We start from the raw sequence: 16,437 nt of genomic DNA, 5'->3' as shown, positions 1-16,437 counted from the left end.
TAAGAAAGTAGATGAAGATTCTGCTCTGGGTTCCCTTTTAAAAGGATACACAATAGAAATTCGTCCAAATTATCAATTTGAGGACAAGAAAACATAATGTCTCCCCAAGTAACTTTTATTCTATGAATCTCATGAACCTATCATTTGTCACCGTTTACCTTGGGCCCCAGGAAGGATCTTTGCTCTCTAATCTAAGGTCCATTTGTAGTTTTTCTCTGCACCAATTTTACCCTCTGAGCTTATTAGCCCTTTTTTTCCTTTGACCTTAACTTTCTCATTGCATGGTTATTTTTCAGCAGCCGTCCCAAAACTTTTTCTGGTTAGCCAAGAATAAATAAGTAATCCATATTGCTTACAAGCACCCCCATACAGGTCTTTTTTCCATTTTTAGTATAGTCACTTTTTTTGTTCAACTTTAATAAACTATCTATTTCATCGAGATGCTGCCAGAGCACCATTTGAAGCCCAGTATTTTAGCCATCACCCGTGACTACGAGGGCAGCCTGGCTTCGATGAGCTGAGTCCTGCAGTGCACAGGACAAGCTGGCTATTCACAGGACACTAGTACAGGTCATGAGGCCTTCAGGATGAATTCATGGGGAAAGATAACTGTCTCCGAGTGGGCCAAGGAGACATCATTATTTAAATTAAATGCTCAGGTGCTTGAGTTTAACTTCCTTGTCAATGTACACTTAGCATATTACTATGTAACATATTTCTACTCACATTATTGTATTGTGATTAACCAAGGGAAAAAAAACAAACAAAAAAACTTTATGACTCTTGGAATTCACCAAGCCTCCATACGCATAAATGTGTGTGTAGATAGATATTATATTAGATACTTTTTAATATAATCCTGATTGCATGTATATACTAAACACTGTTTCATATAATGAGCATAATAAAATATGTTGGTTCTATAGATGTTTATCCAAGAAGAATATCAGAAAAACGGGTGTATTAATTTTTAAAAGCAGGCACTGTATGAGAATGTTCATACAGTCATCCCAGTGATGGAAGCAACGTTAAGTCCCATGAGTCCAACATCAGGACAAATCTAGCAAGTGTTTGATGAGAACATAAGGCTTCAAAATATCAGTTTCATCTGTGCAACAGCTTTATACATGAATTAAGCCTTAGCAAACGAAAACAAATTTGGCTAATGCTATCTAGTCTCCCTATATCCTTTTGTCTCAAGGATACTGAGAGCTTTCAAAGAGCCAGGGAACTTACCCAGTAAGGGATTTCTGGCATATCTCCAACTGGTCCAGCAAGTGCGGTAACAGCTGCCCCAGGGTCTCATCTCCAACACAGCACTGAACTACATTGGGCACTTCATGTGCCCGAGTCATGATCTTCACCCAAGATTTATCTATGTTAGAAAAGCGCTTGGCTTCCTATGAGAACAAGGTAACAAAGCACACTTAGATTTGGACACGTCTGTGATCTCAAAGACAAAGTATCTCACATTCCTCCAGTTGAGGCTAGAGTTTTAACGGTCCAGATATCCAAGCAATATACGCCAAATGTCATACACATTTTATTGAAGTTCGTATTGGGCTTTCTGTGCCGTATCATCCCCTGTATTAAGTAAGTATCCTTAGCTCAACCTTGGGACTCCCATTATGTTAAGTTAAAACAAGAAATGAATACAAAAGTAATAATACAATTCAAGAAAATATGAAAAGAAAGGACACATCTTTCTTTTCAGGGGTTATCTCTAAATGAAGTACATTTCCTATTTTTATATTTTCTATATTGAGCACTGGATTGTTTGTTTATATAGAAAAAGTATTCAAAAATAAAGATACAAAATTAATTCCAGTATAACTGGAATATTGTAAAAAAATTTAATGGCAAATGCACAGATTATCTTGAGAGGGCAGGAATCATAGAAGTTTTCTTCTTTTTTTTTTAAGACAGGGTCTCACTCTGTTGTCCAGGCTGGAGTACAGGTGCTCAGTCACAGCTTACTGCAGCCTTGATTTCCTGGGCTCAAGTGATTCTCCTACCTCAGCCTCTCCAGCATCTGGGACTACAGGCATGTGCCACCATGCCTAGTTAATTGTTTTTTGTTGTTGTTGTTGTTTGTTTTTTTGTTTTTTGTTTTTTGTAGAAACGAGGTTTCATCAAATTGGCCAGGCTGGTCTTGAACTCCTGGGCTCAAGCAGTCTTCCCACTTCAGCCTCCCAAAGTGCTGGGATTACAAGCATGAGCCACTGCACCCAGCCCCAAATTTTCAATTTCTTCTTTAAAGCCTTCTGTATGTACCAATGAGTATATACTATCAAATATGAAAGGAAGAAACTACACCTAGCACCTTAAATACTCTGCATAAAAATTTCTAAGTCCAATTTTAGATTCTTCTTCACTCATTAAAAAGAAAAACATGGGAATCCTGGGCATGATGACCAAACAGGAATAGCTCCACTCTGCAGCTCCCAGCGAGATCAACGCAGAAGGCAGGTGATTTCTGCATTTCCAACTGAGGCACCTGGCTCATCTCATCGGGACTGGTTAGATAGTGGATGCAGCCCACGGAGGACAAGAAGAAGCAGGGTGGGGCATTGCCTCATCCAGGAAGTGCAAGGGTTTGGGGAACTCCCCACCCCAGCCAAGGGAAACCATGAGGTACCATGCCGTGAGGGACACTGCTATCCGGCCCAGTTACTACACTTTTCCCATGGTCTTCGCAATCCGCAGACCGGGAGATTCCCTCGGGTGCCTACACCACAAGGGCCCTGGGTTTCAAGCACAAAACTGAGTGGCCGTTTGGGCAGACACTGAGCTAGCTGCAGTTTTGTTTTTTGTTTATTTTTTTTTTACATGGAGTTTTGCTCTTTTTGCCCAGGCTGGAGTGCAATGGTGCAATTTCGGCTCACGGCAACCTCCGCCTCCTGGGTTCAAGCGATTCTCATGCCTCAACCTCCCAAGTAGCTGGGATTACAGGCATGTGCCACCACGCCCAGCTAATTTTGTATTTTTAGTAGAGACGGAGTTTCTCCATGTTGGCCAGGCTGGTCTCGAACTCCCGACCTCAGGTAATCCACCTGCCTTGGCCTCCCAAAGTGCTGGGATTACAGGTGTGAGCCATCACACCCAGCCATTTTTTTCATACCCCAGTGGCACCTGAAACGCCAGTGAGGCAGAACTGTTCACTCCCCTGGAAAGGGGGCTGAAGCCAGAGAGCCAAGTGGTCTTGCTCAGTGGATGCCATCCCCATGGAACCCAGCAAGATAAGATCCACTGACTTGAAATTCTCACTGACAGCACAGCAGTCTGAAGTCAACCTGGAATGCTTGAGCTTGGTGGGGGTACGGGGGTCCACCACTACTGAGGCTTGAGTAGGTAGTTTTTCCCTCACAGTGTAAACAAAGTCACAAAGAAGTTCAGACTGGGCAGAGCCCACCACAACACCACACAGCTGCTGTAGCCAGACTGCCTCTCTAGATTCCTCCTCTCTGTGCAGGGCATCTCTGAAAAAAAGGCAGCAATCCCAGTCAGGCGCTTATAGATAAAACCCTCATCTCCCTGGGACAGAGCAACTGGGGGAAGGGGCAGCTGTGGGGTGCAGCTACAGAAAACTTAAACGTTCCTGCCTGCCAGCTCTGAAGAGAGCAGCAGATCTCCCAGCACAGGGCTCGAGCTCTGCTAAGGGACAGACTGCCTCCTCAAGTGGGCCCCTGACCCCATGCTTCCTGACAGGAGACACTTCCCAGCAGGGGCCAACAGACATCTCATACACGAGAGCTTCGGCTGGCATCTGGCAGGTGTCCCTCTGAGACAAAGCTTCCAGAGGAAGGAGTAGGCAGTAATCTTTGCTGTTCTGCAGCCTCTGCTGGTGATGCCCAGGCAAACAGGGTCTGAATTGGACCCCCAGCAAACTCCAGAGACCTGGAGAAGAGGGGCCTGTCTGTTAGAAGAAAAACTAATGAACAGGAAGCAGTAACATCAACATCAACAAAAAGGACAACCAAACAAACACTCCATCTGAAGGTCACCAACAGCAAAAACCAATGGTAGATAAATCCATGAAGATGAGGAAAAACCAGCACAAAAAGGCTGAAAATTCCAAAACCAGAATGCCTTTTCTCCTCCAAAGGAAAACAACTCCTCACCAGCAAGGGAACAAAACTGGACAGAGAATGAGTTTGACGAATTGACAGAAGTAGGCTTCAGAAGGTGGATGATAACAAACTCCTCCGAGCTAAAAGAGCATGTTCTAACCCAACATAAGGAAGCTAAGGACCTTTATAAAAGTTAGAGAAATTGCTAACTAGAATAACCAATTTAGAGAAGAATATAAACGACCTGATGGAGCTGAAAAACACAGCACAAGAACTTTGTGAACCATACACAAGTATCAATACCCAAATCAATCAAGCAGAAGAAATGATATCAGAGACTGAAGATCAACGTAATGAAATAAAGCGTGGAGACAAGATTAGAGAAAAAATAATGAAAAGGAATGAACAAAGCCTCCTAGAAATATGAGACTATGTGAAAAGATCAAACCTACGTTTGATTGGTGTACTTAAAAGTGATGGGGAGAATGGATCTACGTTAAAAAACACTCTTCAGGATATTATCCAGGAGAACGTCCTCAACCTAGCAAGACAGGCCAACATTCAAATTCAAGAAATGCAGAGAACACCAAGAAGATTCTCCTCAAGAAAAGCCACCCCAAAACACATAATCGTCAGATTCACCAAGGTTGAAATGAAGGAAAAAATGTTAAAGGCAGCCAGAAAGAAAGGTCAGGTTACCCACAAAGGGAAGCCCATCAGATTAACAGCAGATCTCTCTGCAAAAACCCTACAAGCCATAAGAGAATGGGGACCAATATTCAACATTCTTAAAAGAATTTTCAACCCAGAACTTCATATCCAACCAAACTAAGCTTCATAAGCGAAGGAGAAATAAAATCCTTTACAGACAAGCAAGTGATGAGGGATTTTGTCGCCAATAGGCCTGCCCTACAAGAGCTCCTGAAGGAAGCCCTAAATATGGAAAGGAAAAACCAGTACCAGCCACTGCAAAAACAAACCAAAATGTAAAGACCATTGATATTATGAAGAAACTGCATCAACTAATGGACAAAATAACTAGCTAGCATCATAATGACAGGATCAAATTCATACATAACAATATTAACCTTAAATGTAAATGGGCTAAATGCCCCAATTAAAAGACACAGACTGGCAAATTTAATAGAGTCAAGATTAATCAGTGTGCTATATTGAGAAGACCCATCTCACATGCAAAGACACACATAGGCTCAGAATAAAGGGATGGAAGAATATTTACCAAGCAAACGGAAAGCAAAAAAAAGCAGGGGTTGCAATCCTACTCTCTGATAAAACAGACTTTAAACCAACAAGGATCAAAAAAGACAAAGAAGGGCATTACATAATGGTAAAGGGATCAATGCAATGAGAAGAGCTAACTATCCTAAATATATATGCACCTGATACAGGAGCACCCAGGTTCATAAAGCAAGTTCTTAGAGACCTACAAAGAGACTTAGAATCTCACACAATAATAGTAGGAGCCTTTTTTTTAACATGTTAAAGAAATATTTAATTACAAAATTAAGCTTACACATAGTCTAAAAATTTTCAAATGTACTGTATTTTATAGCATAAAAGTACAATTAGTAAAATGATTCACTAGTAATTTAATTACATTTAATTTACTTTTAAGTAAAATTAAAAATGCTTCTCTCTCACTATGATGCAGAATATTACTCTGAACGCCTACCTCATGCATCACTCAATATGAAAAGTAAACTAACAAGAGCCACTCCACTTAGATTTTCATCATAAATCTTACATTTTAATACCCATACTCTTCAACAGTGGGAGACTTTAACACCACACTCTCAATATTAGACAGATGAATGAGATAATTAACAAGGATATTCAGGACTTGAACTCAGCTCTGGACCAAGCGGACCTAATAGACATCTACAGAATTCTCCACCCCAAATCAACAGGATATACATTCTTCTCAACACTGCATCATACTTATTCTTATATCGACCACATAATTGGAAGTAAAACACTCCTCAGCAAATGCAAAAGAACAGAAATCACAGAAAACAGTCTCAGACTACAGTGCAATCAAGTTAGAACTCAGGATTAAGAAACTCACTCAAAATCGCACAACTACATGGAAACTGAACAACCTGCTCCTGAATGACTACTGGGTAAATAACGAAATTAAGGAAGAAATAAATAAGTTCTTTGAAACCAATGAGAACAAAGACACAGCATATGAGAATTTCTGGGACACAGCTAAAGTACTGTTTAGAGGGAAATTTATAGTACTAAATGCCCACAGGAGAAAGTGGGAAAGATTTAAAATCGACACGTTAACATCACAATTAAAAGAACTAGAGAATGAAGAGCAAACAAATCCAAAAGCTAGCAGAAGACAAGAAATAACTAACATCAGAGCAGAACTGAAGGAGATAGAGACATGCAAAACCCTTCAAAAAAATCAGTGAATTCAGGAGCCGGTTTTTTGAAAAGATCAACAAAACAGATAGACTGCTAACCAGACTACTAAAGAAGAAAAGGGAGAAGAATCAAATAGACACAATAAAAAATGATAAAGGGGATATCACCACTGATTCCACAGAAATACAAACTACCATCAGAGAATACTATAAACACCTCTACGCAAATAAACTAGAAAAATCTAGAAGAAATGGATAAGTTTCTTCTAGAAATTCTACCAGAGGTTCAAAGAGCAGCTGGTACCATTCCTCTTAGAACTACTCCAAACAATAGAAAAAGAGGGACTCCTCCCTAACTCATTTTATGAGGCCAGCATCATCCTGATACCAAAACCTGGCAGAGACACAATAAAAAAACAAAATTTCAGGCCAATATCTCTGATGAACATCAATGCAAAAATCCTCAATAGAATACAGGCAAACTGAATCAAAAAGCACATTGAAAAGCTTATCCACCACGATGAAGTCAACTTCATCCCTGGGATGCAAGCTGGTTCAACATATGTAAATCAATAAACATAGTCCATCACATAAACAGAACCAATGAAAAATACACATGATTATCTCAATAGATGCAGAAAAGGCCTTCGATAAAATTGAACACCCCTTCATGCTAAAAACTCTCAATAAACTAGGTATTGATGGAACGTATCTCAAAATAATAAGAGCTATTTATGACAAATCCACAGCCAATATCATACCTGAATAGGCAACAGCCAGAAGCATTCCTTTTGAACACTGGCACATGACAAGGATGCCCTCTCTCACCACTCCTATTCAACATAGTATTGGAAGTTCTGGCCAGGGCAATCAGGCAAGAGAAAGAAATAAAGGTATTCAAATAGGAAAAAAAGAAGTCAAATTATCTCTTTTTGCAGATGACATGATTGTATATTTAGAAAACCCCATCGTCTCAGCCCAAAAACTCCTAAAGCTGATGAGCAACTTCAGCAAAGTCTCATGATACAAAATCAATGTGCAAAAATCACAAGCATTCCTATACACCAATAATAGATAAACAGAGAGCCAAATCATGAGTGAACTCCCATTCACAATCGCTACAAAGAGAATAAAATACCTAGGAATACAACTTATAAGGGATGTGAAGGACCTCTTCAAGGAGAACTACAAACCACTGCTCAAGGGAATAACAGAGGACACAAATACATGGAAGAACATTCCATGCTCATGGATAGGAAGAATCAATATCATAAAAATGGCTATACTGTCCAAAGTAATTTATAGATTCAACACTATTCCCATCAAGCTATCATTGACTTCCTTCAAATAATTAGAAAAGAAACTACTTTAAATTTCATATGGAACCAAAAAAGAATCCATATAGCCAAGACAATCCTAAGCAAAAAGAACAAAGCTGGAGGCATCATGCTATCTGACTTCCAACTAAACTTCAAGGCTACAGTAACCAAAACAGCATGGTACTGGTACCAAAACAGACATATAGACCAAGGGAACAGAACAGAAGCCTCAGAAATAACACCACACATCTACAACCATCTGATCTTTGACAAACCCAACAAAACAAGCAATGGGGAAAGTATTCCCTATTTATTAAATGATGTTGGGAAAACTGGCTAGCCATATGCAGAAAACTGAAACTGGACTCCTTCCTTACACCTTATACAAAAATTAACTCACGATGGATTAAAGATCTAAACATAAGACCTAAAACCATAAAAACCCTAGAAGATAACCTAGGCAATACCAGTCAGGATATAGGAATGGGCAAATACTTAATGACTAAAACACCAAAAGCAATTGCAACAAAAGCCAAAACAGTGTGGCAATTCCTCAAGGAGCTAGAACTAGAAATACCACTTGACCCAGCAATCCCATTACTGGGTATATACCCAAAGGATTATAAATCAATCTACTATAAAGACACATGCACACGTATGTTTATTGCAGCACTGTTCACAAAAGGAAAGACTTGGAACCAACCCAAATGCCCACCAATGTTATACTGGATAAAGAAAATGTAGCACATATACACCATGGAATACTATGCAGCTATAAAAAAGAAGGAGTCCATGTACTTTGCAGTGACATGGATGCAGCTGGAAACCATCATTCTCAGCAAGCTAGCACAGGAACAGAAAACCAAATATCACATGTTCTCACTGATAAGTGGGAATTAAACAATGAGAACATATGGGCACAGGGAGGGGAACATCACACACTGGGGCCTGTCAGGGGATGTGGGGAAAGGGTAGAGATAGCATTAAGAGAAATACCTAATGTAGATGACGGGTTGCTGGGTGCAGCAAACCACCATGGCACATGTATACCTATGTGACAAACCTGCACGTTCTGCACATGTATCCCAGAACTTAGAGTATAATTAAAAAAAAAAAAAATCCAAACCTCCTACTTAAAACCTTTAAAAAATAAAAAGAAGATAAAAAACATGCACAAATAAAAATCAAAAATAAAGTAAAATTTAGTGAGTGAATACATTTCACTACTGCCTCCAAAATAAATGGTCTGCAGTCTAATTTGATCTGTCATCTGTAATTAAACTGAAAACTAACCAAAGAAGTTCGGAAACCTATGTCATGAAAACATTTAATATAATCATGCTTCTAAAACTCAAATATATTGTTAAAATGTTATAATCCTGCATACAGCTTAAGGTAATTGAATAAGAATCCTTAAGAATTGGTTACAGTGTTCATTTAAAAATCTCAAAATATATTCCATATATACCTAGTAAGAAGGTTATGACTTGATGATAAATATATAGTCGACATCTCTAAAAGAAGGTCTTTTTGTTTTGGGGATTTTTTCTGCAAATTTCCACCCCTCAAATGTACTGTACAGATATAATTGGGTACATTGTATAGTATGGATTACTTTAAAACGTCAGTAGTAGAACAAATTAGCCTACCATTGTCAAGATAACTGCACCATAATTCTACAGTTCCAAATTCTACCTTGAAATTATCTAAAGAAGCATATCAATTATGCAACCACTTATTCTTTGTTTTTTAACGGTCTATTATCTATCAAACCTCCACAGTTTTGCAGCATTCTTACTCTGATTGTCACCCCTTTCCTTTCCACAATTCCTCACTCCTGTTGCAGAATAACAGTATTAACAGTGACAACAAAATATTGAAGGAAAGGGTTCAATGGAAGTGGAATATTATTGCATTATTTAAGGGTGTATTCGTTCTGAGATCTTGCTCTGAAAAAAATATGATGAAATCATAAAGAAGATTAGGAAACCTTGGGCAACTGCTTGGCAATGTCTCCTCCCACAAAGACGGCTTCTAAATAAATCCACAGGTTTTGCACTGTCATCCAGCTCTCGATGATGTCTGTTGAGTTGGAAAGGTACTGCACCCATTTTTGAATCTGGGCTTTGAATGGCATATTGTACCTAAAATAAGAAATAGGTTTAGGATTTGGTTTTGGTTTTGGTTGTGCTGTGGTTTTCAAACTAAAAAGGTTTTTTAAAAGTCTTAATTTTTAACCTCTTTCTTTACAACCTTCATTATGTTGCTGGCTTTTAAAGTGATGCAACCAAGTGATTAATTCATCCCCATTTATTGTGCATTGTTAGTCTAGCTTTTTCCCTTTCGATCCAGAGTGTAGAGAAGGGTGGGAGATTTGTAATCTAAGGAGTAGGTCAGGCATTAGACTTGATTCCACCAAGCTTCCAGGGTGATATAATTATCCTCAGTGCTGCTACGGCTGTGAGAATCATATTTGCTCTCCTGAACTTCTGTGCCTATTTCATGGAGTCTCTGGTTTTTCATATAATATGGAGCCTTTATAGAATCATCAGTGGGGACCAGACAACTAATTCAATCTTCAAATATGATAACACCCGGACTCTCTCATTAGCCTCCCCTTTTCTGAGTCTCTTCCTAACTTCCCATGTACCTGTGTCCAACCCACTCATGTTTGATATACATGTGTGCAAGGTTACTGCCTCTTCCATAGTTAATCTGTCTTCCCCTTTTCCTCTTTAAGACAGACTGCCTGCAGGTAGCCTCCCAATGTCCTTTTCTCCTTCTGCTTTTCCATGTGGGCTCATAACTACCCAGCTAAATTACTGAATTTCCCGGCTTCCCTTTGCAATAATGTGCAGTCAGAAGACTAAGTTCCACATCAACAGTGCTTAATTTAGCTGAACACTGGAATGATCTCATAGCTGAACACTGGAATCATCTCGCCAGCATTAAAAATTACTGATGCCTGCCTGGGTCCTACCTACAGAGACTCTGATTCAATGAGTCTGGGACGTGGCCCTGGCATTGGGATTTTTTTTTTAAGTTCCTTCGGTGTATCTGGCGTGTTGCATTTCTACATGAAATGTTGAGTAGCGGCATTGGATGTAATGGGTAGCATGGGGAATAAGGTCACACCTGGGAAAGACAGATGAGTGAGCCAGACCAAACCTGGGTCCCTGATGATGTGGTGAAGTCCCCATTCCAACCTGAACCATCTATGTTAAGAATTCTTTTACACGTGAGCAATATAAGCATCAGTGTTATGTTAGCCATTTTGTATGTGGTGCTTCTGTTATTTACAGACAAACTTAATCCTAAATGATTGTACAGCCTATCTTTATGTTTCTTCTTCTCTTTCTTATCCCTTCATGGATCTCTCTAGCCCCACATAATATGGACTTGAAGTCGTATTATTGCATAAAAGTTTAATTTCCATATTCTTAATTGTTAACCAAATTGTTTTAATATTCCACGCATCTTTCTGAATATTTGTGTGCTCTTCACTGGAATATAGGTCCATAGAAACAGAGATCTTTCCTTTATTTGTTGTTCTATCCACAGCACCTAGAAGAGTACATTGCTCACATAGCAAAGGTTCAATAAGTATATATTGAAAAAATATTCCTCCCAATAACTCTATCTGTAGATTAGATGCTATTGATAAGAAAAGTTTCCCAGCCCAACTAGATAATTTTTACTTAATTTATATTTATATGTGTATCTTTTCTATCTCCCTAGGGTATATTATTGTCTGTGTATCCTTTATTCTGGTTTGGTATGAATACTAACCAAGTTCATTAAAACTCACCAAATCCTGAGAAGTCCAAACTCAAGATCACTAATGTTCTAACTTTATATCCCCATATTACTTTAGTGTAACAAATAAACTGAAATAAGAGAAATTTTTTGAAATAGCATGAAGTACACGGTATTTCCAACATTAAAAGTATTGATACACAAATATACAGAGAATTGGGTGATATTTTAAAGCGAGAATAGAACAACAAATTCATATCTCAATGGTATCTACATTCTGCACAATTACCGTATATTTGAGAAGATTCTGGGGAACAAAAACATTATTTCAGAAAGAGCAAATGGAAGCAATGAAACAAGGAAATGTAAATTCATGACTGTATAGTTTGTATGTCCAAAATGTGAGGGGTGGCCACTACGCATTATACACACGTAACAAAAGTTCACATGTGGACGGATGCAGTGGCTCACGCCTGTAACCGCAGCACTTTGAGAGGCCAAGGTGGGCAGATCACCTGAGACCAGGAGTTTGAGACCAGCCTGGCCAACATGGTGAAACCCTGTCTCTACTAAAAGTGCAAAAATTAGCCAGGCATGGTGGCTGTTGCCTGTAATCCCAGTACTCAAGAAGCTGAGGCAGAATCACTTGAACCCGGGAGGCTGAAGTTGCAGTAAGCTGAGATCGCAGCATTGCACTCCAGACTGGGTGACAGAGCAAGACTCCGTCTCAAAAAAAAAAAAAAAAAAAAAAAAAAAAAAAAAAAAAAAAAAAAAAAAAATTCACACGTACCCCATAAATTTATACAAATATAAAAAATAAAGTATGTAAACAACTAAGAGTTTCTAGTCCATAGAAACTGGCAAAAAAGGTTTTTCGAGTAAAATGATTATTCTGGAATTCAAAATAATGTTCCTTCTAGATTCTACAGCCTATAGAGCTGTAAGCTGTGCAGTCAGGCTTGTCAGCAGAAAAGTTGAAATGTCCCCAAAATCTGAGTAGCTAATGATAACGTTGCGTTATTTTGTCCAGTGGATGGTCTCAGACATATCCCGCAAATAGAGGATAATGAAATAAAACCAGAGTTACACATGCTGGAACAAGTGACTGAGGCCAAAATGAAACCAAGAATAATTGAAATATAATCGCTTATTTATCTATAAGTGGGTGCCTGAATAAAAACATGTTTTGGATATAAAAATTAATTAATTAATCAACTTAATGAAAACAAGTATTTTCAACATTGAGTAGACTGTATGAAGGCTATTATTGTAATGGATTTTTCATTAATTTGAAATGTTTGCTATCATGGTTCTCAAATCTAAGGGAAAAGATAGATGTGTTTCCCACCTGTTGCTCAGTAGGGAACCCAGCAACATCAAGCTGTCCTCCATGTTGGCGATGATTTCTGAGGTACTGTCTCCTCGCAAGAGGAGCTCTCCACGGGTTTTAAAGCTGCTGAAGGTGAATGTTTTATTGTCCCATTCATTGATCACTTGCTTCAGCTTTTGCTCAATGTCTCTCTCTTTCACCGCACTGATACAGATGTCCTATCAAAATGGCAAGCTCTCATGTTATTGCATGAAAGTCATATGTCCTTCCTTAACAGTCCAGGTGAAAGACCCTATCTTCGCTATTTGCTTCATATATATATATATGTAAACTTTTGTATTTCCAGACCTAAAATGCAATATAATAAATAGAATGTGTATATGCAGATACTGATGCATGAGGAGAGATGGAGATAAAGATATGACTGAAAAACAGAACTTTAATTTATAAAATTTCCCAGCAAACTTGTCCAGGAAGAAAGATGACAGAAAATATATGGAAATCACTTTTAAATTTTGGAACTTTAATCACTGACTCAAAATTCTATGTATTTCTGATTTACCTCTAAAGTTAAATGAATGCAGCGTGTGAATGAACACAGGTAGCAGAAACCTGATTTCTCCCATGGCTCTGGTCACTTTCCCGGTCTCCTCTGCAGCCTCACCCTTCTCCTAGACCATTAGTCAAGCCCTTCCTTTACCCTCATTTCTTCCCACACTCTGTTGCCCTCTGTGTGAGCTCATTTACACCTATGAATTCAATCACTTTCATATCTCCAGGCAAGACCCACATCCATTTGCCTACTGAACTTCCCTGCTGAGATGTTTCAAGGAAACCCCAAACACAGTCTGTGAAATATCAGACTCATGTCCCTAATCAAGCCCATGATCTTTGTACCTTGTCACCCAATCTGACCCCCTTCCCATGTTCCCCATCTCCATGGTCAGCACCTTCATCCACTTGGTTCTCTCAGCAAAAAAGAAAAATCTAGAGTTCATCTTTAGCCCACCCCTTCCTTCTCCTATCATGTTCCCTTCATCACCAAATTTTCTTCAAATATCTGTTGATCCTTTCTCTCCTTTCCAGCTTTACTACTTCCCCTCTCATCTAACAGCCATTATTTCTTGCCTGAGCTACTCTTAGAAACTCTCAGTTGGTTTTTCCATCATTCTTCCCTTGTCCTCCTTCAATTCTTTCTCCAAAGATCACGACCAGTGATCCTTACAAACGGCCAACCTAACCATGTCAGCCCCTGCTGAAAACACATCTCCCAGATGGTGCCCACTGCCCGATAACATCAGGTAGGCCCACTCCACCTCCCTGGCCTCTGCTGTCTCCTCTCTGCCCTGCCTCCACACCCCCGCCACAGGGGCCTTCTTCTGGTTCCTCAAACACACTTCAGATGCTCCATGCATAATGCACGATCTGCCTGGAATGGCCTTCTTTGCACTTGCCAAGCCCCTCACCCCAATCACACAACCATACTCCCTTCACCCAGCCAGTCCTACGTATGCATCCCAGCCCTCCCTAGCTTTATCACCCCCAGATGAGCCAAACTCGTCTATCATAGGCTTTCACAGAACAGCGTACATTTTATTCAATGGTATTTGCCACAGCTTATAACTATGCCTTTATTTGTATAATTATTAAATAATCTGCGAATGCAGGACTGCATTGTTATATCCTGATACCATACCTGTCCCATCTTAGGCACGATAAACATTTGTTGAAGGAACTAGTGGCTGAATGCCAGGAGAAGAGTTTCAATTGTCTGAGTGTAGTTTACTGATCCAATATTCCGTAACATATAAATGTTATCACATCAATCCCATGAGACCTTGCAATCTTCCACCACATCATGCTCTCTGTCAACTGTACCTCTATTTCCTCTTTGTATTTCAGAAGAGGTGCCTCCATGATATTTCTTAACTTAAAACTTTCATTCCCCACATCCAGACTGTGCCCGGTGAGGGTGGTTATCCTTTCCCAGTGCCGCTCCATCATGGCTTTACTGGCCATGTATTCCAGCAGCGGGCAACACTCGCTGAAATCATCAATGATCTTCTTCAGGTCCAAAAAAGCCTGCCAGTCCTTCAAGGCCCGGGGCAGCTTCCGACACCTGTGACGGGAAACCAACATGAAAGGCCATTGAAATATGATCGTAGACAGCACTGGACCAAGAGGGTCTGCTAGTATTTCTATCAAAAACAGCCTCTTTGAATACCTATCCTATTTTTAAAACCCATGACTTGCAGGCTATCTGCTAATATAATATAAAGATGACTTTTATATTACAGAAAATTGTCCTCCCTGTTAGAAAAGACTTTTTCCAATCCTTCACAACTATTACCTAGTTAGAGGCATTATTTTAGAGGGTAGAGGTGCTGTTCAAGCTAATTCAATTCTACAAACACGTACTGAGAACTTAGTAAGCACAAAGCATAGCATAGTGTATCAGGCTGTCAAGTGAAATATACAACAAATAGCTCTCCTTTTTTTTTTTCTTTTTTTTTTTTTCTGAGACAGAGTCTAGCGCTATCTCCAGGGTGGAGTGCAGTGGTGCGATCTTGGCTCACCGCAACCTCCACCTCCCAGGTTCAAGTGATTCTCCTGCCTCAGGCTCCCAAGTAGCTGGGATTACAGGTACATGCCACCATGCCCAGCTAATTTTTGTATTTTCAATAGAGATGGGATTTCACCACGTTGGCCAGGATGGTCTCAATCTCCTGACCTCATGATCTGCCCATCTTGGCCTCCAAAAGTGCTGGGATTACAGGCATGAGCCACCACACCCAGCCAGGTCTCCATTTTCTTTGGCTTCAACAGCTACAACAATACAGAAAAATCATGGGCCCCTGCTTTTGTTCCAGATGATAATCTAACATTAACTTCAAATGTTTCCTAAGTGCAATATAAATAAAAATCAGCTCCCACCAAGCTGCAGAAAAGCCCCTAACATGATTCATCCTGATGGATAGAATGTGCTTATCTCATTGTCTATGCACAGGAGTAATTAATAAATAACATTTGACAAGAGTGATGTCAATGGACAACAACAATGCAGCAAGATGTGCTTTTGAAATAGCTGGGGTGAAAAGAGAACTTGGCTGCCTATCAAAGAAGAAAGCATTTGAAGTTCAATTGCTGGGCATGCTAAACATTTAATTTCTTACCTGTTCTGGAATTCCAATAGTTCATTGTTGATTTTTTCAATATTCACCTCTGACCAAAGAATATCATAATAGCTATTTACAGTTTCTATGACACTGTTGTACAGAGTGTATATTTTCTGTAGAAGATGTAGTTGCTTCTTTATTTCAAGAAGCTGAGGATACTGTGTAACTGGCAGGCCAAAAAGCTCCTCTCCTCCAGTATATGTGATGTATTTCCGATAGATATTATCAAATTGGTTCTAATAAAAACACAAGTGAAAGTTCATCAAAATGATTTATACATGAACAAACATGCAAATGAAAATATAAGACTGGCAAACAAGCAAGCCAGAGATGTATGATATCTGGGCACATGTAAATAGGAATACTAAGTTGGCACAATTAATTCATAGAAAC

At 39.4% G+C, this 16,437-nt stretch overlaps 1 protein-coding gene across 1 annotated transcript in view; it reads right to left on the bottom strand.

The window, feature by feature from the left end:
• DNAH5 (dynein axonemal heavy chain 5) overlaps nucleotides 1-16,437 on the bottom strand; it is a 248,666-nt gene that overhangs the window by 160,220 nt on the left and 72,009 nt on the right. Inside the window, exons 27-31 of the mRNA XM_050793010.1 lie at nucleotides 16,042-16,280; nucleotides 14,747-14,987; nucleotides 12,887-13,086; nucleotides 9,773-9,926; nucleotides 1,237-1,400 (exon numbers count right to left, since the gene is read on the bottom strand). Coding sequence (XP_050648967.1) covers nucleotides 1,237-1,400; nucleotides 9,773-9,926; nucleotides 12,887-13,086; nucleotides 14,747-14,987; nucleotides 16,042-16,280 — 998 coding nt within the window. The remainder of the gene's footprint in view (nucleotides 1-1,236; nucleotides 1,401-9,772; nucleotides 9,927-12,886; nucleotides 13,087-14,746; nucleotides 14,988-16,041; nucleotides 16,281-16,437) is intronic.

The sequence above is a fragment of the Macaca thibetana genome, chromosome 6, assembly GCF_024542745.1.
Source record: "Macaca thibetana thibetana isolate TM-01 chromosome 6, ASM2454274v1, whole genome shotgun sequence".
NCBI classification, from domain to species: domain Eukaryota; kingdom Metazoa; phylum Chordata; class Mammalia; order Primates; family Cercopithecidae; genus Macaca; species Macaca thibetana.
This window is presented reverse-complemented; position numbering and strand designations above follow the sequence as displayed.